The sequence below is a fragment of the Balaenoptera musculus genome, chromosome 1, assembly GCF_009873245.2.
Source record: "Balaenoptera musculus isolate JJ_BM4_2016_0621 chromosome 1, mBalMus1.pri.v3, whole genome shotgun sequence".
NCBI classification, from domain to species: Eukaryota; Metazoa; Chordata; class Mammalia; order Artiodactyla; family Balaenopteridae; genus Balaenoptera; species Balaenoptera musculus.
The window spans coordinates 13,760,473-13,783,279 of NC_045785.1; the positions used below are offsets into that span (position 1 = coordinate 13,760,473).

The 22,807-nt window shown below is 52.6% G+C and overlaps 1 protein-coding gene across 1 annotated transcript in view; it reads left to right on the top strand.

Annotated features, from left to right (window-relative positions):
• The window catches only part of IGSF21 (immunoglobin superfamily member 21), a 246,123-nt gene that overhangs the window by 149,074 nt on the left and 74,242 nt on the right, over window positions 1–22,807 (top strand). The window contains exon 3 of the mRNA XM_036828283.1: window positions 15,916–16,037. Coding sequence (XP_036684178.1) covers window positions 15,916–16,037 — 122 coding nt within the window. The remainder of the gene's footprint in view (window positions 1–15,915; window positions 16,038–22,807) is intronic.

Below are 22,807 nucleotides of genomic sequence, written 5' to 3' on the forward strand. Positions count from 1 at the left end.
GCGAGACCTACTCCACAGGGCAAGGGGGTGGAGGACCAGCCTTCCTTTCTCAGCTCCCCTGCACCCCTATTTCACGGAGCCCAGTGGTGATGAAGAAGCAGAGACGGGCTCAGCTCTCTCTCCCCCACCAGCTGCATCTTGGTGATCAGACATGAGGCAGCTGTGGGAAGAAACATGACAGTTGAATGGGAGCCTCTCTGATGCCGCTGTTTCCCACAAACTCATCTGAACTGTCTGATGGGAGAGCAGTGGTGGGGTGGAGGGCGGGACCTCGCTTTATGCAGCTATGGGTCAACCAGACAAGGAACAGGGTTTAATGGAAATTTGCCGAGCTAGGTAGCCACTCAAGTTTGGCTCCCTGGATTCCTGGTCCACTGGACGTCTTCTCCCACCCCCTAGACCCACTCTTACCTTCTCCATCCTTTGTGCCTGAAAGCTGACCTGTACTAGTAGCATCAATGGGTTTTCTTGCCGGCTGACTCCCAGTTGTATTTGGCTAGTGGAAGGCACCTGCAGGAGATGGGGGTAGACAGGTGAAATTGAGAGGACAGTGTATTTATTCTCCAGCTCTTCCCTCCTGGTTCCCTGTGTCCCTCTACCTAAGTTTTTGTTGGGTGGCATTTTCCTTCATCTGCCACTCTCTCAGGTGCAGGTAAAACTCCCACTCCTTTGCCCCTTTCCCTTTGCTCCTTAAAAAACTAGCAGCTCCCACTGGTCCCTGCCCCAGGTGCCACCACCCATGCCTTGCTGGGATCCCTCAGCTCTGTTCACACCTTTGTAAATAAACCTGGTGTTGAACCCTCCTCATTTACCCTCTTTGCATGGGCTATCTGTTTCCTGCTGGACCCCACCTGATACAACCTCTTCCCCTGCACACCCAAATGTTGCTCCAATCAAATAGAGGCTCTCACGATGTGATGGAGGTGGCACTGGCATTTCCTGTGTGTGCAGGTGGGGGCTGAGATGGAATTCCTCCTTGACAAGAGGAGAAGCATGCAGCTGTGGTTATTGCTGCATACAAATCACACCAAAATGCAGCATCTTAAAACACCAGCTATTTTATTACATCACATGATTGTGTGGGTCTGGAATTCAAACAGAGCTAGGCTGGGTGATTCTGATGCTTTGAATGGCATCACCAGGGGTCACTGGGTCATGTTCAGTTTGGCGGCTGGTCTGGTCTGCAGGGGTCAAGGGAGCTTCACTCATGTGCAGGCAAGGCTGGGCTTTGGGTCCCTCTCATTCTCCACGTGGTCTGTCCAGCACCATGGACAGAGGGAGTGGCCGTCTCCAGCCTCCTAAGGCTTGGGCATGGAAACTGGTACGCTTTAGCACTTTGGCGTATCTCGATGGTCAAAGCGGTCACAGAACGTGCCCCGTTCAGAAGGAGAGAGCATAAACCCCTGTCTCTCAATGTGGGAGTGTCAAAGAATGTGGCGCCATCTTTAATCCTCTACACAACAATTATCCTTCCAACAATTGTCATCACCTTCTTCATTTGCTTAATGTTGGGCCCACAAGACCATTGTCTGGGGCCAAATTCACCCTGAAGATTGTATTAATTTGATATACACTGGGGGTTTTATTTTTTTAATTAAATGACTTCGGACCCACATAGCTTATCCATCTCAACACTGGTCCCACCACTTCTCACTATCTGCCAGAGGCTCACACTCAGGCTTCTGCCTGGTTTCTGGGGCCTGTCACTCTGTGGTCCTAGATTAGCAAGCACAGGGGACAAGTTTAGTCTGATGGGCTCATGCACTGGGACACAGATACACACAGATAACCCAGGCTTTTGTATAACACAGCTCTCCCAGCCTTATTTCTAGGAGGGAATGCTGGTTCAACAAACACCGAGACCTTATCTGTTAAGATTCCCAAGATGAAGCCAGCATGGTGTCGGGAAAGAGCCCTGCACTGGGAGAACAGGAGCCTGTGTTCTCATCACTGCACTGCCTATGTGACCTTGAGCAGATCACCAGCCTCCCTGGGTTGCTGCTTCTGCATCACGCAGGACAAGGAAAGAGCATGGTTTGGAGTCACCCTTAGTTTGAAGCCCAGCTCTGCCACTTGTCTTGGACAGGTCACTTCAACACTCTGGCCTCGGTTGCCTCCTCTGAAAACCGGGGTCGCAATGAGCATCCCACTGAGCTATTGTGAGGATAAAACACGGTGACATGCAGATCGCTTGTTTCCTAGCAGGCACTCCTGACTTTCTGTGCCTCCTTGGAGCCTTCAGAGCCCAAGACCCCAGTCTGAGCTGGGATCACTCACCTCCATGTCTAGCACAGGGTCTGACACATAGTAGGTGCTCAGAAAACATTTGTTGAAATGAACTGGCTGTTTGGCAAAGAAAGCAGTAGCAAGAGAAATAAAAACATTCATCCATTAAAAAACCATGTATGAAAATGTTCTTAGCAGCTATATACATAGTAGAGCCCAACCAGAAACTATCCAGGTGTCTATTAACAAGAGAACAGCTGAACAAACTGGTCTCGTCTTCCAATAGAATGCTACTCAGCGATAAAAAGGAATGAGCTAAGGGCACACACAACAGCAAGGGTGGAGCCCAGAAAAATTATGCTGGGAGAGAAGAGCCTTCACTAAAAACTACCAACTGTATGATTCCACTTATATGAAATTCTAAAACAGGCAAAAAATGGTGTGAGAAAAATCAGAATAATTGTTGCCTTTGGGGGCAAGGATTGACTGGGCAGGGCAGAGGATCTTTCTGGAGTGATGGTGATGTCCTATATCGTGAGAGAGGTTTGGGTTACACAGGCAGATGCATTTGCCAAAACTCATTGAGTAGTGCACTTATGATTTGTGCATTTCATTTTATGTAAATTTTACCAAAAGAGAATTAGAAATAAGTGTAACTCTGATTAATGATATACATGCTGAAGCATGTAGGAGTAAAGTGTACTGGTGTCTGCAACTTACTTTGAAATGCACCAAATAAATACAAGTGGATGGATGGATAGAGGGAGAGAACTATATGATAAAGCAAACATGGTCAAGTTCATTGCAGAAGGTAGGTAGTAGGAATATGGACGTTTGCTTTAACATTCTTCGCACTTTTCTCTATGTTTGAAAATGTTCATAGTTAAATGTTGGGGGAATAAAATATGATGCTGGTAAGACCAAGCTGGGGTAGTGGGGGGCGACAAGTGCAAGGTCACACAGTCTTTGACAAACACTAAGGCTGGTTTTCAGGAAAGTAGAAGTCAGTTGTGAAGACGCAGTAGAAAAAGGATTGTATTCCCCGAGCTGAATCTGGACTGTGGGCACGTAGGCAAATGCAATCACTCTGTGATTCTGTGTCCCCATCTGCAAAATGCAGACAGCACTGCCCACAGGGGTGTTGCTGGGACTAAATGAGAAGCCAGAAGCATTGAACAAACATGACTTCATAAGGAGCTGGCAGAAAGCAACTTGATTCTTCCCAAGCAGCCTGACCCCACCTCCTCACTGGGATTTCAGCTTAAATACAAAATTTAAGCTCCAGAAACGGGCTTCCCCTGGCCGCCTAATCTGCTGTGGTCCCCACCTCCTCCATCCATCACTCTGTTTTCATTGTCTGTAGGACACTTGTCCTGATCTGATGTGTTTCTTCCATATTCCTTAATTTGGTTTATTATCTGTCTCCTCCCACTAGAATGAGGTCTCCAGGAGAAGAGGGTCTTTGGCTTGTTCATGACTTTATCCCCTGCACCTGAAACAGTCTCTGGCACATAGTAGAGACACAGTGAATCTTTGTTGAAGGAAGAAATACATGAGCAGGGCTGGATAAGCTTAGTGTCACCCCTCAGATCGCAGAATTATGCTACTCGGAGTTTGCCTGTTGCTAACACCACCTGCACGAAATAGCAGGAAGTGAATTTAAAGGTAGCCATCTCCGCCCCATTTAACAGATACGAAAACTGAGGCTCAGAGAGAGAATGCAAATTTCCCAGCATCCACTGCCGCTTAGTGGCTGAGCCAAGAGGGGGCCCAGGCTCTTACTCTTTCTCTCCAGCAGGCTGCTGGGGCTGACCGGAGCAGCTGCAGACGGACAGACGGACAGGCTCCACTGGGCCGGCTGCCCGCATGCCGTGTGCTAATTACAGTGGGCAGGATGTGCCAGCCTAGCAGTGTTCGCTGGCGCGCCCCGCCCCCTGGGTAGCAGGTGGGCAGCCTGGCGCAGGCGGCTGTTGGGTCAAGTCCACTGGTCTGCCAGCGCCCAATCACGCTGACAGAAGCCCAGTCATCTGCAGCGCCTGCCGAGTGTGGAGGGCCTGCAGATTGGCACAGCGAGGTCCCTCCACACTACGGGCAGCCCCTCCTGACTGTGTCAGTCAACCAGACTGGCACAAGCTGGGCATCCGTCCCAACGATGAGCCCTTGCTGGACGCAACCTGTCCACACAGGTGTGCTCGCTGACAGGCAGCCCAGGGGGTGGCATGGGGACCGAGCGCTGAGCACGGCACTGCGGGACGCTGTTTGGGGTGTCACAGGCAGGGGATTGCACACAGACACGCAGATGCTGGGATCAGACAAGACTCAGCCACGCCCCCACCCACACCCACACCTGCCCAGCCAGCTTGGGGGATCCGAAAATCAAGTCACAGCCCTGAAAAGGGGGCTGGAAAAGTGGTCTCTTCTCTCTGTTCCAAAGGCCTCTTCCCAATCCAGACCTGCTTGCCCCTAGCTGTGTTGTCCACATTGCAGATAAAGGGATCTTTCTGACCCTGGTGGGAGCCGTCACTCCCCTGCTTGAAGCCTTCAGTGGCTCCCCATCTCCCTCTGACAAAATAATATCAATAATAATATCTACTACGTAATATCTACCGTGCTAAGCATTTTAGAACTAATAAAATAGCACACAATTATAGAGCCTTTACTGTATTCCAGGCTCCTTTCTAAGCAATTTACGTGGAAGAACAAAAATCATCCTGCAGCCATCTATGAGGTGGTACTACTGTTATCCCCATTTTATAGATGAGAAAACTGAGGCAGGGAGATGTGAAGCGACTTGCCCAAGATCTTGCATTAGATTTGAACCTAGCATTCTGACCAAACCCAGACCCTTCACACGGGGTCCAGCTCCACGGCCACACTCCGCATCCCGGCATCCCACAGAGCATCCCGCAAGATCCACCTTGAAACTCCCCATCACTTTTCACCCATGCCTGGCCTTTTCTCTTACTTTTGTCTGGCATCCTCTGTGTCTGGAGTGCCCTCCTGCATCCTCTTGTCTGCCCTGCAGACTCCTCTCCCTCCTCCAAGGCACAGCTCAGTGTACCCTCTTCTGTGGGTACTGCCTGAGCTCTCCCTGGCAGAGCTCTCTATTTGTCTGCCCTGTGCCACTTCCGTTCCACGCCGAGCAGCCCGTGGCAGGTAAGCACGTGCTGCTGATGTTTCTTTCTGTGATTCCCCTACCTGCCCTTTCTAGGAGTTCCTTGATGGCCAGGACCTTGTCTGATGCACCCTCTGTCCACAGGCCTGGCCGCCAGGAGGTGCTGAACGAATGAACAAAGTGAATGAATGAATGAATGAATGAGAAGTGTAGTCACTTGGGTTCGAGGAATGAAGGCTGAGGGCAGGTATGTCAGGGAGACATAAGATGGTTGAAAAAGTTCCTCCTTCCTCCTCCATCCCTGCCCCACTGCTTCCAGAACATGGCAGGGGAGAGCTTTAGCCATACTGGGGAGAGCCCTGTGTTTGGGGGGGACTACATGACCATGGGGCCCATCTCTAATGCTGGGGATCATTATCAGGAGGCAGGGAAGAGACAGCAGGGATTGGGGTGTGACCACCCTGACCCAAAGGCAGAGGATGGACAAGAACATCCCCGGTGCTGCGTCGGTACAGCACTTGATGGTGAACCTTGGTTTCTGGGGTCCCAAGCGTCAGTGGGGTGTGGTGCAAAGAGGAGGTGCTTCGGAGCCAAGGATCTGGCTCCCAGCCCTGTCACCTCCTTCCTGTGTGGCCCTGGGCCTGTCTCTCCCCTCACAGAAGGCCTTGGTTTGGCCTTCTATCACGTGCAGGTTCTAGATGAGACAGTCAAGGGTCCCTCCTGCGCTGAGCGGCCGGACCTCTCAGGCGCCAAGGGTATGGCACCTGGGAAAGCTGCGCAGAGGCCTTGGTTGGGGGAGGGTCCATGGGAGTTAGGGCAGTGTCTCCCCATTGTGGTCCCCAACCCCTGCATTCAACTGACTCCATGCGGCTTGTTAAAAATCCCAAATCCGGACTCCACCCATCCGGACTGCATTTGAACCTCTGGGATGGGCTTCCAGGGAAATTGACATTTTCAAACCCTACTCCCACCTGGCTAGGTGATTCTGCTGTGCACAGAAGTCTGAGTGTCTAGCATCTACCCAGGTCCTTCCAGTCTCCCCTGCTTCTTGCCCGCCAGCCCCTGCAGCGTGGCTTTTGGGGGGTACACAGGAGATGGCGAGGGAGGTCTCAGAGCATCCTGTGTCTGGCGGAGTTTGGGGGCTCAGGTGGTTGGGTCCTGACTGTGGTTTTGCATTTGGCTGGTGGGAGCCTGCCCAGGGTGGGGACAATGGCAAGAGGACAGCGTTGGCGTGATGGTGTCTCCCAGCCTGGCATTTCTCAGACACATGCCCCCCACACACACCCACCCCAGCTGATGCCCCATATCCCCCGGCCCAGAGCAGGGAACAGGGTGTGTAAACTGGGCTTACTCCGTGGGTACAGGCATCATTCATGCACACACACGTGCACACACACCATGAATCCACAGCTGACACACAACCTTGATTGTGCACACACACAATCTTTCTTGTACACCCACAAACCCTCACGTTCTTCCCCAAACATCTAGAATGACACTAAATATTCTCACCATCACTTTGCTTTACACACACACACACATACATCCTTATATGCAGCCTAGAGGCATGTAGACTTGTCCACTCGCCCCTGCTGACAGATGCCCATCCCCACACCCCCTGAACACAGGCTTTCTTATCTGCACTCATGCTCATCCACATGAGCTGGCCGCCGGCAGCCCCTGGGACCCCCTTGTGTTCACTCCCGTTGCACACGCACCTCCTCACACTTGCATAGGCTCTGCCCATGTGTGTGCCCACAAAGCCAGCCGCCGCGCCTCTGCCTGCCATTCTTACCAGCCCCCGGGCCGCCCCACACCTCGTCCCTGAGCTGCTGTCTGCCTTTGCGCGGTAACCAGATGAGACAAGCAATTTATGACACCAGCTGTCCCTGTTAAAAACCGGATCTCCCACACACACACACGAGGGGAAGCCAATTACCCCGAGCCCAGCCCCGCCAGAAGCCAGGACTCACAAGGGAGATGGAGTGGGGGTGGAATCTGGCCACCCCGAGTGGTGAGTGGCACCTGACTTGAGGATTCCCACCCCTCCCTGCTATCCCTGGGAATCCGGCATCCTCCTCCCCCAGGTTCCAGGGGAGCCTGCCCTCTCCTCTCTGTGACTGCTCCCCTGGCCCAGCTCCCAGGCCCAGGAGATGCAGGAGCAGACTCAGGGTGGAGAACAGGTGGGCAGGGATTCTAGAGGAAGAGTGGTCCAGGGTCACCATGGCAACAAGGAAGGCAGGAACCCTGTGCCCCTCCTGCTACACAGTAAGCCAGGGGGAGGCTGCAATGCTGTCCCCTCTTCCTCTCCACTTTTATTCTCCTTGCTCCTCTCTGAGCAGGTGCCCTGCACCCCGCCCTGGTTTCCCTCTGCCTAGAATACCTGCTCCCTTCCTTGCCCCAACCCAATACTTCATCATCCCTACTGCCTGGGCCACTTCCACTCTGGACCTCAGAATCAGACCCACGTTCAAATCTTCACTCCTCCACTGACAGACTGGGCAGCCTGGGTGAGTGGCAGCCCTTCAGTGGCTTCAGTTTTTGCATCTATAGAAGACATGTTCATTTCTATAAAAATATTGACTGAGAGCCCCCTCTGTAGCCGGCTCTGTCCTAGGAGTGGGGGATACAACACTGAACAAAACAAAGTCGCAGCCCTCCTGGGCTTCAGGTTCTGCTGGAGGAGCTGGAAGACACCCATTGCAGACATTTAAGTGAGATGATTATGTTTCTTCACCGTCTCATCTGCTGTGTCCATGGCTGTCCTCCCGGAATTGAACACAGCTCATGAAAGGAACTCAATCAGTAAGCGAATGCTTGAATGCACAAATGGCTTGAGCCCTATGCTGAGGGTGACTTGATCTAAGCCTTTCTCTAACACTAGTTGATCTTTTGCACTGGGCCTCGGAGGCAGCTTTCTCAGCATAATTTCTGAGTGGTTAGATAGAGACACATCTAAGTAGACTTTAGAACATTCCTTCCTTCACTGACTTGTTGATTCACTACACAAACATACATTATAAGGACAGACTATGTGCTAATCCCATGCTAGGCACTCGGGGTTGAGTGAGGTGGGGAAGAGACTTCTAGGTGACGATTGCATGGCAGAAGTTTTTAGATATGCTTATCACATTTTACAAGAAGCTTTCACATATATTTGGGTTTTTAAAAAGTATTGCTAACAACTCTGGGGCATAGGTCCGATGAACACTTTACAGATGAGGAAACTGAGACTCCAAGACTATCAGTGACTTGCTTGAGAACACAGAGCCAGGAAGTGACAGCCCCCAAGGAGGAACCGAGCCTCCTCACACTTGGCCCAGCATTCCAGCCACCGTTCATCACTTTCAGTGTCCCTTTCCCTGCAACTACAACTCTATAAGGCAGCCACGGCTCTTGCCCATTTTTAAAAATTAATTAATTAATTAATTTATTTATTTATTTATTTATGGCTGAGTTGGGTCTTTATTGCTGGGCGCGGGCTTTCTCTAGTTGTGGCGAGCGAGGGCTACTCTTCGTTGCGGTGCGCGGGCTTCTCATTGCGGTGGCTTCTCTTGTTGTGGAGCGTGGGCTCTAGGCGCACGGGCTCAGTAGTTGTGGCTCACGGGCTCAGTAGTTGTGGCTCGTGGGCTCTAGAGTGCAGGCTCAGTAGTTGTGGCGCACGGGCTTAGTTGCTCCGCGGCATGTGGGATCTTCCCGGAGCAGGGCTGCAACCCGTGTCCCCTGCATTGGCAGGCAGATTCTTAACCACTGCGCCACCAGGGAAGCCCGCTCTTGCCCATTTTATTTATTTATTTATTTATTTATTTTTAATTTATGGCTGTGTTGGGTCTTCGTCTCTGTGCGAGGGCTTTCTCCAGTTGTGTCAAGTGGGGGCCACTCCTCATCGCTGTGCGCGGGCCTCTCACCATCGCGGCCTCTCTTGTTGCGGAGCACAAGCTCCAGACACGCAGGCTCAGTAATTGTGGCTCACGGGCCCAGCCGCTCCGCGGTATGTGGGATCCTCCCAGACCAGGGCTCGAACCCGTGTCCCCTGCACTAGCAGGCAGACTCTCAACCACTGCGCCACCAGGGAAGCTGCCCATTTTAATAGCCTGGGAGCCGCCTGGAACCTGCCGGTGCTGGGATTTGAACCTGGGCAGGCCTAACTCTGGAGCCAGGGCGCCATCACTCCTCCATGTCTAATCAGTTCATTAAAAACCCTCCTTGCAAACTCTCCCTCTCACTGCCCAGCCACAGAAACCTCAACTGTTCCATTTCCAGGAGAGCAAATTCCTTCCCGGCTGGAGAGGAGTTGGGATGATGTAGGCAGGCAATTTAAACAGCTCCAGCAAAATACACCAGCAGTTTTCACTCTCTGCCACTATTACACTTTCCAGCCGTGGCGGGATTGGCCCATAAGTGGGATATCACTTTTATTACAGCTATTTCCAACCTGTAATTGGTTTTGTGGAACACAAAGAGAAGGAGGTTGGGGGGTGGGGGAGCTGATTTTTCCCCCCTTCTTTTTTTTCTCTTCCGGATGAGGGCACCCAAGGACATTGGGAGGAGGCTAGAGTTGGAGACTTATTTGTTTTTCAAATGGAAAACCCCGGTCGGCCCTGCAGGCTCTCACGCTGCTGGCTGGACTCAGTCCGTTTGCCACGCTTTGGTGGCTCCACTTGAAAATCAACCCAGCCTGGCTGAAGCCAGATTTGCTGGTCGGGGACAGCCGGTGCCCTGGGGCACGGTCGGGCAGGCTTGGGACCCGTGGGCAGCTGTTGAGCCTTAGCTGGGCAAACAGAGCGTGAATAGGTGTGGCCTCTAGGGCCAGCTGTTCTAGAATCAGAACATTTGGGCATTCGGGGTAGAAATGGCCCTCAGAGGTCACCCTGCCCCACGTCTCTTCATTGAGCATTTAGGGCAACTGAGGCCTGGAGAAGGGAGATGTGCAGAGAGATTTAGAACCCAGGTCTCCATCCAGTGTAGCTGAACAGTCGGGGGAGTTGATACTGACCAGGGTTCTTGACCTTCCCAATAAATAGAAATTGACTAGAGGCCAGACAAGAAATTCCGGCAAGGCTTTACTGGGGCCCCTGCTGTAGCAGGGGGGAGCGAGAACAAGAAAGAGGTTCCCTTGCTCGCTCTCCGAGCGGGGGGGAGGGGGGGGGTGAGCTGGTTCCTTAGATGGGGTGAGGGTAGGGGTGTGTCCAGATAGGTGGCTTAGGGGGTCTGCCCCAGTCCCTTTGTGGTGTTCTGTGTGCAGGGGGCACGCACAGTACCCTGCTTTTGCTCCCGACACCCAGTTTTTGCTCTGGGCTCTTCAGAAGTGGTAGATAGGGTTTTTTTTTTTTGGTCTTTTTGTACCTTTTGGTCCAGAATTTGCCCCAACTGTGCATGCATTCAGTTATTTTTAGTCCCATATAGTTTCTTTGTATTTGGTTGCTTGAGGAGAAATTTGTCCAGGTGCAAGCACTGCAGCAAAGGGTCCCAGGTCCCCTGCCTGTCTCAGAATGACCTCTGAGAAAAAGTACCTCAGATCCATGCTGGTTCCTTCTGGAGCGTCCCTGCACGGATGGTCCCTCCACCTTCCCCCTGGGCCTGGTCCTACTGGGAAGCCCCATCAAACTGGGGCGTGGGCGCAGCAGGCTGTTCTGGGGGCAGGTCTGTGTTGTAGAGCAGCAGGAATGGCTTCTCTTGTTCCTTATGGTGCCCCCAGAGCCTGGAATGTGGTAAGGATTCAACTCACTCTAACAAATATTTACAGAGTAAGAACCACGTGCCCAACTCTGGGGGCAGAGCATGAACAGGGCAGATAAAGACCCTGCCCTCCTAGAGCTTATGTTCTAGAAGTAGCTCACATTCAAGCCCTGTTTATTGATTCACTGAAAATCTGTTGAATGAATGAATGAGTGAATGAACACACAAGCACATCTCCCTCTGGGGAAGGGAAAACCCACACATCTTTGGCTCTCCAACAGCACCTTGACTGCCCCCGCTAGCTTTGTCATTCTCTGTCTGCCCTGATCTCCTGGTCCCAACCCACTATGGGCACCGGGGGGCTGTCTTGGAGCCCCCGAGACTAGCCTGCCACCATGTCCTTGATCTGAGCCTTCTCGAGCTGCCTCTTTGGGCTGATATAATAATATAATAATTCAGCAAGTTCCTGGGCCTCTGCTTTCCCCACACACAACCCCCAGCCCTCCAGTTCTCAGTTGCCCACACTGGCTTCTGGCTCCTCCCACCCGCCTCCCTCCCCAGAAATGGACCCCCTTCTTTCATTTACTGATTTTTTGCATCCTCTGGCTTTTCAGCAAGAGATGCTCTGCTCTCCAGCCCTGAAGAGTGAGAAGGGACACAGAAAAAGAGGTGGTTCAGAGAAGTGTTAGTATTCATAAAAATAGCTGTCTCCACTGAGCATTGACCACACACTGGGCGATCTTTCCAAGCCTTGTCTCATTTAATCCTCCCAAGAAGATGGGTTGAGTTGTCCCCATTTTACAGATGAGGAAACTGAGGCTTAGAAAGGTGAAATAGCTTGCTCCAAAGCACAAAGTTGTAACCAAAAATCAAGAATTCGACTGGGGTATGGGAAATCAGTATTGCTTCTTGCTCAAAAGCCTCCCATAGGCAGGGAGAAGCAGCCTGAGACTAGATACCCCCTGAAAAGGGCCCACCTCCTCCAGGAAGACTCCTGTGATCACCCCTCCCTCCAAAGGAGTTCTTGGCTCCTCCATGAGCCTCAGATGACACTTGGCAAATACCTGTCGCTACAGCCATGATCTCCCAGACTTTGGCCTCTCACTTAACTGTGAGTGGTGTTATCTCCCCCACCAGACTGTGAATAAGCTCGTGATGGGCTGCAACGGTGTCGGAAATTCATTTCTTTCTCTCCCATGGGGCCTAGAACTGTGCCTGCGTGTCTTAGGCCTGACGACATGTTTCTAGAACTAAAGGGAAGGTGTCTTCCAGCATCTTCTCAGGCTTACACCGTGCCCTCTGCCCACAGCCTGTGATTACCCCCACCCCCTCCCAGCCTCTGTCGTGAGGGGTTCAAACCTCCAAGAACTACAGAATAACCTCCTTGCAAATAGCCACTTGCCCACTGGCCTGGGGCCTGAGAGTGAATTTGGAGTCTGTTACTTTCCTTTACCTTCCCTGAGGCTGAGGGAGGTCTGAGAGCCAGCTGCAGGGAGCTGGGACAGTGGATGCCTTGATTGGAAGGAGATCAGCGCTTGTCTCGGGCTGCCCGAGGCCAGTTTAACCACAGCAGCCAGAGGCGGGACCCAGAGAAAAAGATGTAAATAAAACCGAAGTAAAACTAGGTGCGTCCTTGAAATTCCCCTGTCCCTGGGCCTGAAACAGCGATTTACGATTCAGATAATTCTTCGGTGCTTTATCTGGGGTGTGTGGGTATGTGTGAGTACGTGTGGGGTGTGGGTGTATTTTCCCACTAATAAAAACCTCAGTCCCGGAGAATAAATTTGAGGAGACAGTTTTACTGACAGATTTTTTTTTCCTCCTTTGTATAATAATAAAAAAAAAAATGGAGTGAAATTTGAAATTGGGACGATAAGGGCTGCCGCATTTTAGGAGGAGATAAAAAAGCAGTACCTGAAGGGAGGCGAGGCTGCAAGTCAAACAGGCAGGATGCCTTCCACTTTTACGACTTTAGGGGAAAATTACTCAAACCTCCGCTGGGCTTCTGGCATCCTGCCTCCTAATGAGGCAGCCGCTAAGTGTAGAGAGAGAGGGCCTGAGAGGCACTTAGTTCATCCTCAGCCGTTTTCAGCCTAGTGGGTGGGATGTGAACCCTGGTCTGGGAGCCAGAGCTCTGCCAAGAGCCCATTGTGGGACCTCAGATGAATCACTTTGCCTCTCCAAGCCTCAGTTTCTTCATCTGCAAAATGGGAGATTATTGTCTATTCCGCTCTATACAAAGAGATGTGCTTCAAGCAGATTTCTCAACCTTGGTATTGTTGACATTTGGGGCCAGATAATTCTTTGGGGGCTTGTCCTGTGCATCATAGGATGGTTATAGCATCCCTGGCCTTTACCTGGTAGATACGAGGACCACGTCTTGCCCCTGAGTTGTGACAACCAAAACTGGCTCCTGACGTTGTCAAATGTCCCCAGGAGCAGGAGGGGGCAAAACTGTCCCCCAGTTCAGGGGCCTGGTTTAAAGGTACTTTGCTCCTTTTCCTCACTCTTCCTCCATTCTCATCATCCCCTGTTTGGGAAGCGGGTGAGAGGCAATGTGAGAGGACCAGAGGATGAGATGTCTTGCCTTCTGACTGCACCCATGCACAGTCGGAAAAGCGCAAAGCCCTCAGAGAGGGAACAAGTGAAGTGTATGAGCGGTGGGTGAGCCTGCTGGAGACACAGAGGTGTGAGCTCAGCGAGGAGACACCGTGTAGTGGGCAGTCCCACCGCTGATCCCTCTCAGGGTCCTGGAGCTGGTGAGTGTGTTATCATCACTCTAACCCTCACCAGCCGGGGCTTCCCGGGGACCCCGGTGCTAATAGAGGTCTCCTACTCTCATGAGCTTGCGGTTTGGGGAGGGTGAGCCATACTCTGGTAGCTCGTGGCTGGCACACAGCTGGCACTCAATAAATGCTGGCAGGATTGCACTGAATCTGTGTTCCCTAAACCAGCAGCACTACCACCTTGGCCAGACAGATGTGGTCCAAGTCAGCTGGGGTCCCGATGTGCCCAAAGGAGGCCAGCTGCCCTGGGGGCCAGTCCTCCCAAGAAGGTGGCAGACCCGAGCTCCAGGGCCCCCTTTGCTGGGCTGGGGAAGCACCTTTCTGCATCTCCCCCCTCCCCCAACCTCCTTGGAGAAACCCCATCCCAGCATCTCCCCCTTGCGCCAACCTCCTTGGAGAAACCCCATCCCGGCATTTCCCCCCTCCCCCAACCTCCTTGGAGAAACCCCATCCCAGCATCTCCTCCCTCCCCCAAGCCCCTTGGAGAAACCCCATCCCAGCATCTCCCCCTTGCGCCAACCTCCCTGGAGAAACCCCATCCCGGCATTTCCCCCCTCCCCCAACCTCCTTGGAGAAACCCCACCCCCAGCCCCCTCTCCTGCCTCCAGCACACAGAGCCACAGGGAGTTAATTCCATTTCTCCAGGAAGTGGAGGCCTCCCTGTTGCAGGCTGTTAGCGAGGAGCCCAGCTGAGCGGCAAGAGGCTGCAACTCTGTAATAGAGTTGCTGAGACAAGCGGAAAACTGCAGCCGAGTAAACAGATAAATAATTGAAACAGTGACAACACGTACCTTGCTGCTTTGTGGAGTAACACTTTCATTAGCGGGAGGCAGCGCAGCCGTGGGGAGGGGGATGCGGACAGGCGGCAGGCGGGCTTAGGGCACACTTGGGTCCGGCTTTTAATCAGCTGTGAACAGCTGGGCACCTGAGCAGCCTTTGTCTTCCAGCGTGGGCTTTATTACCACCTCCTGAGAGCCCCTGCCTTCTCCGGGCCTCCTTCGTATTCCTATGTGAAACGGGGACTTCCTGACCCACCTCCTGGCCTGTCTCAAGGGCAGCCAGAGGCAGGCAAGTCCCCCACACTGTCCTCTTCTCTCCATCACTGGTGTCAGTAGACTGGGTTCTCCCTAGCCTCCCCAGGTTCCCCTGTCTCCAGACAAGTCCCTTCAATCTCTTCTAAGGCCAGAGGGAGCTTGTAAATAGATCTTGAAACTCTGCACCTCCTTGGCCTTCGGGGGAGTTGAGTTCCTTTGCCCACCAGGCCCTCCCTGATGTGGCTCCCATTTCACTCCTCAGAGTCTACTCTCTTCACCTCCTCTCTGCCCCAGGCACTCTGAACACAGCCTCCTTTCACTGAGCACAGATGCTTCTTTCCCACCCCAGGTCCTTTGCTCCTGCTGTCCCTTCTGCCTAGAAAGCACTCCCTCCGTTTACCAGGCTGGTTCCTACTCTTCCTTCAGAAGACAACTTACATATTGCTTCCTCCAGGAAGCCCTCCATGATTACCCTATCCCCAGGATGGAACCTGCCCCTCCTCTGGGCTCCCTAGCTATTCTGGTCCTCTCCCTTGAAGAATTTATCGGAAACTATTGCAATTTACCTTGTTTGAATCCGTATGAGATCTTGGCACAGGTGACTGCCCTTGGCCCCAGTTCTTCTCTCTTTCTCTCCGGCCTGCTCCCCCATTCCCTCTCTCCTTGGGCGGGGATGGCTTTGGGACTCTGGCTGACTCTGCAAAACACATTCACACTCTCTGGCCCTGTCTGCGGCTCCCCAAGTTTTGCTCGTCGTTTTCGCAAGGCCAACAAGTGGGATGCAGAAGTGGGACCGCCTGGTGCATCGGAAAGGGCCAGAAGAAGAGGCAGCCCTACTCCTTCTTAGCTGTAGGACCTCAGGAAGGCACTTGACTTCAGAGCCTTAGCCTGCACATCAGTAATGTGGGGATGACCTGGGAGGATAATAGTGATGGTTGTGACATCTCCCCCCAGAGGCTTCTCCTGGGGCTGCCTGCATCTCCCCAGCATACCAGGAGCCCACTCACCGCCTGGAGGAAAGGGGTGGCAGGACTGGCTGAGCACTCACCTGTGACTCCTCTGTGCTCTGTTGCAGGTGACGGATGGCGGCACCATCAAGCAGAAGATCTTTACTTTCGACGCCATGTTCTCCACCAACTTCTCCCACATGGAGAACTACCGCAAGCGAGAGGACCTGGTGTACCAGTCCACCGTGAGGTGAGGGCCGGGTGGGGTCCGGGGGGCCCCTTCTCCAGCCCTTTCATGTCTATCCCACACGCAATGCTCTTGGAGTGAGGAGGGGGGTCTCAGGATCACCCTCCATGGGCTTGGAAGGCAGAGCTGGGGCTCTGCTGTAGAAGGGGGACCCATTCCCAAGGGGAATCACCCCCTGGAGGGAAGAAGCAGGAAGGGGTCAAGTTGCAGCTCTGCCACATGGAGCAGACCCTTTATGTCGGCCTCTCCAGACGGCTCCTGCAACAGTCCCGCAAAGTGGGTTTTCCAAACCCCTTTCCAGGTGAGGACACTGAGGTCCAGAGAGGGTGAGCAATATGCCGAAAGTCACACAGCCAGAAATGCCAGAGGTGGGATGTAAACCAGCTCTACCCGGTTCAGAAGCCTGTGGAATACATCCTATTGTTCCCCACGGGCTCTAAACCTGGGAAGGAAAACAGACCCTAAACAACCAGACCCTAGGTTCAAAGCAGCAACAGGATGGGGAAGGAAGAGCCCTTGGGGATGGAGATACTTAATATTTCTACCCCTACCCCTTTCCTAGAAGACTTTAAGGTAGCGGATCCCATTCTAGGCCCTGCTGTGTTCTAGGCGTGTGGGCGCCCACGGCCCCACTCCCCTCCCACCCGCTGCCTAAAAGGCCCCAATCCTACTTTATTGCTCTGACCCTTTACACTTGATGGGTGCTGTTCCCTTTGATCACCTGGTAAACTCCTCATCAGCCTTCAGAACCCAATCGAGCAGGTCCTCCTGTGGGACACCTTCTTTAGACAGCCCATCACCTCAGTAGAACTGACCTCCCCCAAAGCCAATGGCTGCGGCTCCTCCAGAACCTCCCCCCACCGTGAGAGAGGGGGGTCTCACTGCATTAATAGCTTGAGTAGCTTCACACAGGCACTGGACCTGCACAGTTTTACACACACACACACACACACACACACACACACGTGTGCATGCTTTTTCACACTACACAGCCAAATGCTTTGCCTGGTGGCCAGGCAGAAAGTGGCAGTCTGCTCCAAAGCTAGAGGACAGCCTTGCTACACCAGGCACGCAGGGAGATGCTGCAGGAGACAAGCTGGCTCGCGCTGTGCTCCGTGGGGTGCCTGCCGCGTCCCCGCTTATGCCTTTACCCCTGACCCGCCAGGAGGATAAGGCCCCACTGTCCACACACAGGTTGGTCCTTCTCTCTGTGACCATGAGCATCAGGACAGAATGGGTACTCCCCCTTCACCTGGCATCCTCAGCTCTCAACACGAGGCCTGACACACAGTAGGTACACAATAAAATTTGCAAATTGAGTGGATGACCCTGGGCACCCTCCTTGGCCCTTTGGGTGTCAGTTTCCCTGTGGATAAAAGTAGAAAATGGGACAAGAAGATTGCAAAGGGTAAATCCAGCCCTGCATAGGGAATCTGGCCGGTGGTCCTTCCGTGCCCACTTTGGTAAGAACGGAAGGTGGGTGTGCTCCCCTGGAGGATCTTTCTGGGTGCTCCTCTCTCTGGGCTTTGTGTTAGGAGCTCAGACCCAGCGTTTGTTGGGGGAATCTGGTGAGAATGTGGATGTGAAGGGGCTCCGAAGAGGTGTACAAATGGCCACACAGATACCTTCATCCATCTATTTATGATTTCTCCTATACCCACTTCCAAAAATGATTTGGGGTGCCTTAAAGCACACCTAAGACCCACCAGTTACCATCAAAATGGAAAAAAAGGTAAAAACTCATTTTGGAGAAGAAAATAGCTATCCTGGGAGCCACAGATGATTTTGCACAAGTGGACATTTAGATCACCTCCAGGCTTCCCAGAAACCCGTCTCCACCTGCCACACCTCTGCCTGGTTACCAAGGTCTCTGAGAAGCAACAGCTCCCCACATACCATCATTTTCAGTCCCCCACCCGTGGCTGCAGGTATGGTCTCCAGGGTGGTTCCTTGGCTCTGACCCCCACCATCTCATGTATCCAGAGCACAGCCCTGGTACGCAAAGACCTGGTTCAAATCCCAGCTCAGCTACTTCCTGCTGAGTTACCTTGGACCATAAGGACCTTGACCTCTCTCTGCCTTGGTGTCCTCACCTGTAAAGCAGGCTTAATATGATTGGCTTAAACAATCGTTGTGGGGTTTGATGAGACTTATGTCTGATGGCTTGAGTTCTAATCCTGGCTCCTCCACCCCCTTGCTTTAGTGTAATCTTGGGTTGGTAACTCTGTGCCTGAGTTTCCCAGTCTCTAAAAGGGAATGACAACAGGAAGAAGCTCACTGCAACCTCGTGAGCTGAGTTAATAATTTGCGTAAAGTGCAGCCACAGTTGCTGAGTGGTGCGTGCACGCTGTTATTGCCTAGAAAAGCCCTCCTTTCCTCATCATAAAAAAAAAAAAAAAGCCCTCACCTTTTCCCAAATCTCATAAAACCCTCCCTGTGCACTCTTTCTCTTGACCCTCACTAACAACACCTGGAATGCAGGCAGGTATTATTATTATTATTATTATTATTATTATTATTATTATTATTATTATTATTTTCTGTAGTCCTGATTTACAGATGGGGTCAAAGTTCATCAAGGTCAAGGGACTTGCCCAAGGGTCCCCTGCTATAACAACATCAACTTGGTTGGACCTCAACCCACCTCATCCTACCCCTCCACCACACTGCCCTTCTCATTTTACAGCTGAGGAAACCGAGGCTCAGAGAGGGTAAGAGACTAGTCCAAGGTCACACAGCAGCTCAATTGCGGCCAGTGCTCTTTTCTTCCCCAGCCTTCTCCTGGAAACTTGGTTACCATGGGGGGGTCTCCCAGGCAGAGAGCAGCAGGGCAGGGGGCCTCGGGGAAGCCACAGAAGAAGGGAAGGAAGGAGCAGACCCTCTTGGAGAGTCTGATCCAGTCACGGAGAGTTGCAGCCGCAGGAGCAGCTGCAGGGCTTCGTTAGGGCTGGTGAGGGGTGCGGACTCCACATTTACATATAAATGAAGATGTTTACAAATTAATGCATCTCATCTAGAGAGAGTCCCAGCTCCACAGCTGTCTGGGCTGCTTCCTCTTCAGCTGGGGAAAGTGGGAAGAGAATGAGGCTGAGAAGATTACCAAGAGTTGGCAGAGAGCAATTTTCTGGGCAGCCAGGGGAGCCCTAGGGACTCCCAGAGCCTTTCCTCCCACTGGTGGGGTTCCCGGAGGGATGGGAGTCAGGTGGGGTGACAGGGCTTCTGTCCCCAGGTTGGGGGGTGCAGTTCATGACTCCCCCCCGTTCATGACCTCTTGGTGGGGCCCCAGTTCATGACCTCTTGGGCAGGTCACTGCCCCTACACACACCCCAAAGATTCCATCGATCAAATGCCTTTCTAGTTCTGAGCCTCAGAACCCAGAACTCCCAGTTTGGAATTGACAATAATTTATTCCTTCAAAGGATATTTAACTGAGCACCTACTAGGAGCCTGGTATGATGCAGGTGCCGGGGATCCAGTGGGGAACAAGAAAGACAGGGCTTTACACTCTCGTGGGGGAGACAGAGAGGAAACAAGGGAAGCAAGACGTCAATACATTTATCATGACACATTCCACAAAGATGTGAGTCCGATGGTGATCACGTAACGAGGGGCGAGCAGCTTGCAGTGCCGGGAGGACTAAGGTGCTGGGGTGTCAGGCAGAGCCTCCCAGGAAGGTGGCCCTGGGCTGAGACCTGTGGGCCGGGAAGGAGCCATCCATGGTGGGGAAAAGGCAGGTGTGGCAGACGTCGGAGCCCAAGTGCCAGGGAGTTGATGTCTGGGAGCAGCCTCGGCCAATGACTGATGGGAGGTGTTAGATGAAACCCCAGTCCCCTCATCCCTCCAGTGGGGCAACTCAGATGTGTCTTCTCCACTGTCCCCGAGTTCCCCAGCGGGACTGAATAACCTCTAGGATGCACCTGTGTTGACTTCCTTCCTGCTCAATCCCCACTCCCTTTCCAGCTGCCTGGGATACCCTCCTAAATAAGCCACTGGCTCCCAATTGATTCCTTGTCTCAGGTTCTGTTTCTCAGGGGCCCCTAAGTGGGGACATAGGATATTAGTAACAGTCCCACCTGCACATCTGCCATCCTCTACCCCTGCCCTCTCAGGCCCTGCCTCGGGCCCCGTTCACCTGTTCCATCAGGCCGGGCACAAGTGGACCAGATGGATGGATCCCCCTCACTGAGGGGAAGATTGTGTGGGCAAAACTCACTAATCCCTGCAGAACGTGGCCATCCCCAAATGGCAGCTGTGAGCTCCTTGGAGGTCAGGGTGAATCACAGCGAGCCTTCACCAGCCCCTGCTTCCCCCACCACAAGTTGTACCTTCTGTTTCCCGAAGTCCTCTGCAGTCCATGTCCCATCCCATCAGCCCAGGGTGTCCCTAGGAACACCAAGCAGGCTTCACTGGCCCTCATTTGGTGGTGAGGGAAATCTAGACTCAAGGGTTCAAGAGTGAGCCCCTCCCACGCCTTGCCCACCTCTCTTTGCCAAGGCCCTGCTCATCCTTTCAGGTTCAGCTTAAATGTTGCTTCCTCCAGGAAGCCCGTCCTGACTGCCCAGACTGGGCCAGGCACCCCAGTGCCCTTCCCCTCCCATACTCACTGCCCTGACACCGGGTATTCAAAATGCCTCCTGCATTCGACTGGAAGCCCCACGAGGATGGGGATTGGGGGTGATGTCTTCACTGCCATCTCCCCAGCCCCCCAGCCTAGCACCCCCTGCCCAATGTGGACAATTTGTAGATAATTGTGGAGTGGATGTGTTAGTGGTAGAAGGCTTGGTGGATGTCTTCCACTGACGCTCTCACGGCTGCGGGATAAACTTTGGAAGAAGTAATTCAGGCCTCCGCACCTTCCCCCAACCCGGGCATCATTTATTTATCACCAAGGAATGGAGCAATTGCTGTATGTCAGGGATGGTGCTGGTGATAAAATGGTGAACGAGACATAATCAGACCTGCTCTGGTGAATCTTACGATGTAGGGGGTGAGGAGAGACAGACTATAAAAATGTGTTTGAAAGAATACGGAAAAATATCTTCAGTAGGTGATGAAGGAAATAAGGGAATGTGACGGAGATGATGAGAGTCGTGGAGCATGTGTGGTGGCGGTGGGGGGAAGGGGGAGCGTGCTCGAGGTTTCTCGTAGGAGACATCTGAGCAGGGATCTATAGGATAAAAGAAGCCCGACAGACCAGGCTGGAGGTAGGGAGGGCGTTCCAGGTAGAAGGCACAGCAAGTGCAAAGATCCTGAGGTGAGAAACAGCTTGGCGTGATCTAGGAGCTGCCAGAGGGCCAGCGTGGCCAGAGTTCAGGGAGCAAGGAAACAAGTTGGCTTTTATTCTCAACGTCCTGGAAGCCACTGAAGGTTGGGGTCTCACGTGATGTGTCTTGTAAAGCTCACCCTGGTTGCCAAGCGGAGCATGGGTTGGAGGGGTCAGGAAAGGAAGACAAAGCTTTCCTCAGAGGGGTCTGGGGAGGGAGAGAGAGGTCTCTTCATAGGTCTCAGGACATAGATTCCAAACCTGAGTGAAGCTGGGAGGGGGAGCTGGACCACCGCTTCGGGCTGGCAGGGGCCAGGAGGCAAAGGTGAAGCCTGAAAGCTGGCTCTCTCACCCGGGTGTGATTTCCATAGGCTGTGAACATGTGACCATGCTCCATTTCCCCCCTGCCCCCAAACCTGCAGGAGGCTGAGAACAGCTGAGAGGGTGGGGGGATGGGGCAGAGCCTGGGGGATTCGTGGAGAATGTGAGTGCACAGTTACACACCTTCCTAATTCATATTTATCAGGGGAGGGAGATGTGGGAGAAATCAAGTAAATGAAAAAAGAGCCTGGAGGATTGAGGACACGGAAAGAAATGCCACTTCCTTTATTACTTTGAGATGCATCCGTTCATGTGGTCTCTTGATAGCTCATATTGAGTGTTTGCTGCATTCAAGGCACAGAGCTGGGGGGCGGGGGGCACAGTGCCCAGAGGTGGGCAAGATGCAGCCCCTGCCACCATGGAGCTTAAAGCCTTCTCCCTGTTCCCCCACCCCACCAGCCCATAAGTTCCTCCGAGGCTCTGCTCTATCGTTTTCATCTCAGTGACCTCAGAACCTACTTGGCATTTAGAGAGGAACACTAAATATTTGTGGGATGAAAGGAAAGAGGAGATAAAACATGGAGATAAATAGCTAACAATTCAGGTAATCAAGTGATGGCTATCATGGGAGGATTCAGAGGTAACGCAATGATGAATCAGAGATGGAGAGCCTGGGCAAATCGTGGAGAAGGTGGCATTTGAAGCGGCCCTAGAAGCATAAGTAAGTTTTAGACAAAGAGGAGCCTGGGAGCGGATACTGCAGGTAGCGGACACTGTGTGTGCAAAGGCACGGAGGCAGGTAGGGAAGTGCTGAAGTAGTATCAAGGCTGCTCCAGGTAGGCAGACGGAGGTTTCAAAGTCACAGCTCTCTGGAATCTGTTCAAAAGGAAAAATGCGGTTGGTTTTAAAATAGACATATTCACTGTTGGGTCCAAAGATCAGAGAGGGGTTTGTTTCCCTTTGAAATGTTCCGTGTCCCTTTTGTAGTGTCAGCAGTTAGCGGGCAGGGCAAACTCCTTCTCCACCGTTGGTACAAAAAAAAGTGCCCTCTGACCCTTGTTGATTTGCAAGTGTGAATTCCACAGCTCACCTCCCTCTGCACGTTACAGTGGACCATACATCTTTTGTCTTCAGAACGTACATAACCCGTGCTGCTTGCACAGGACATGGTCCTTCATTTATTCATTTA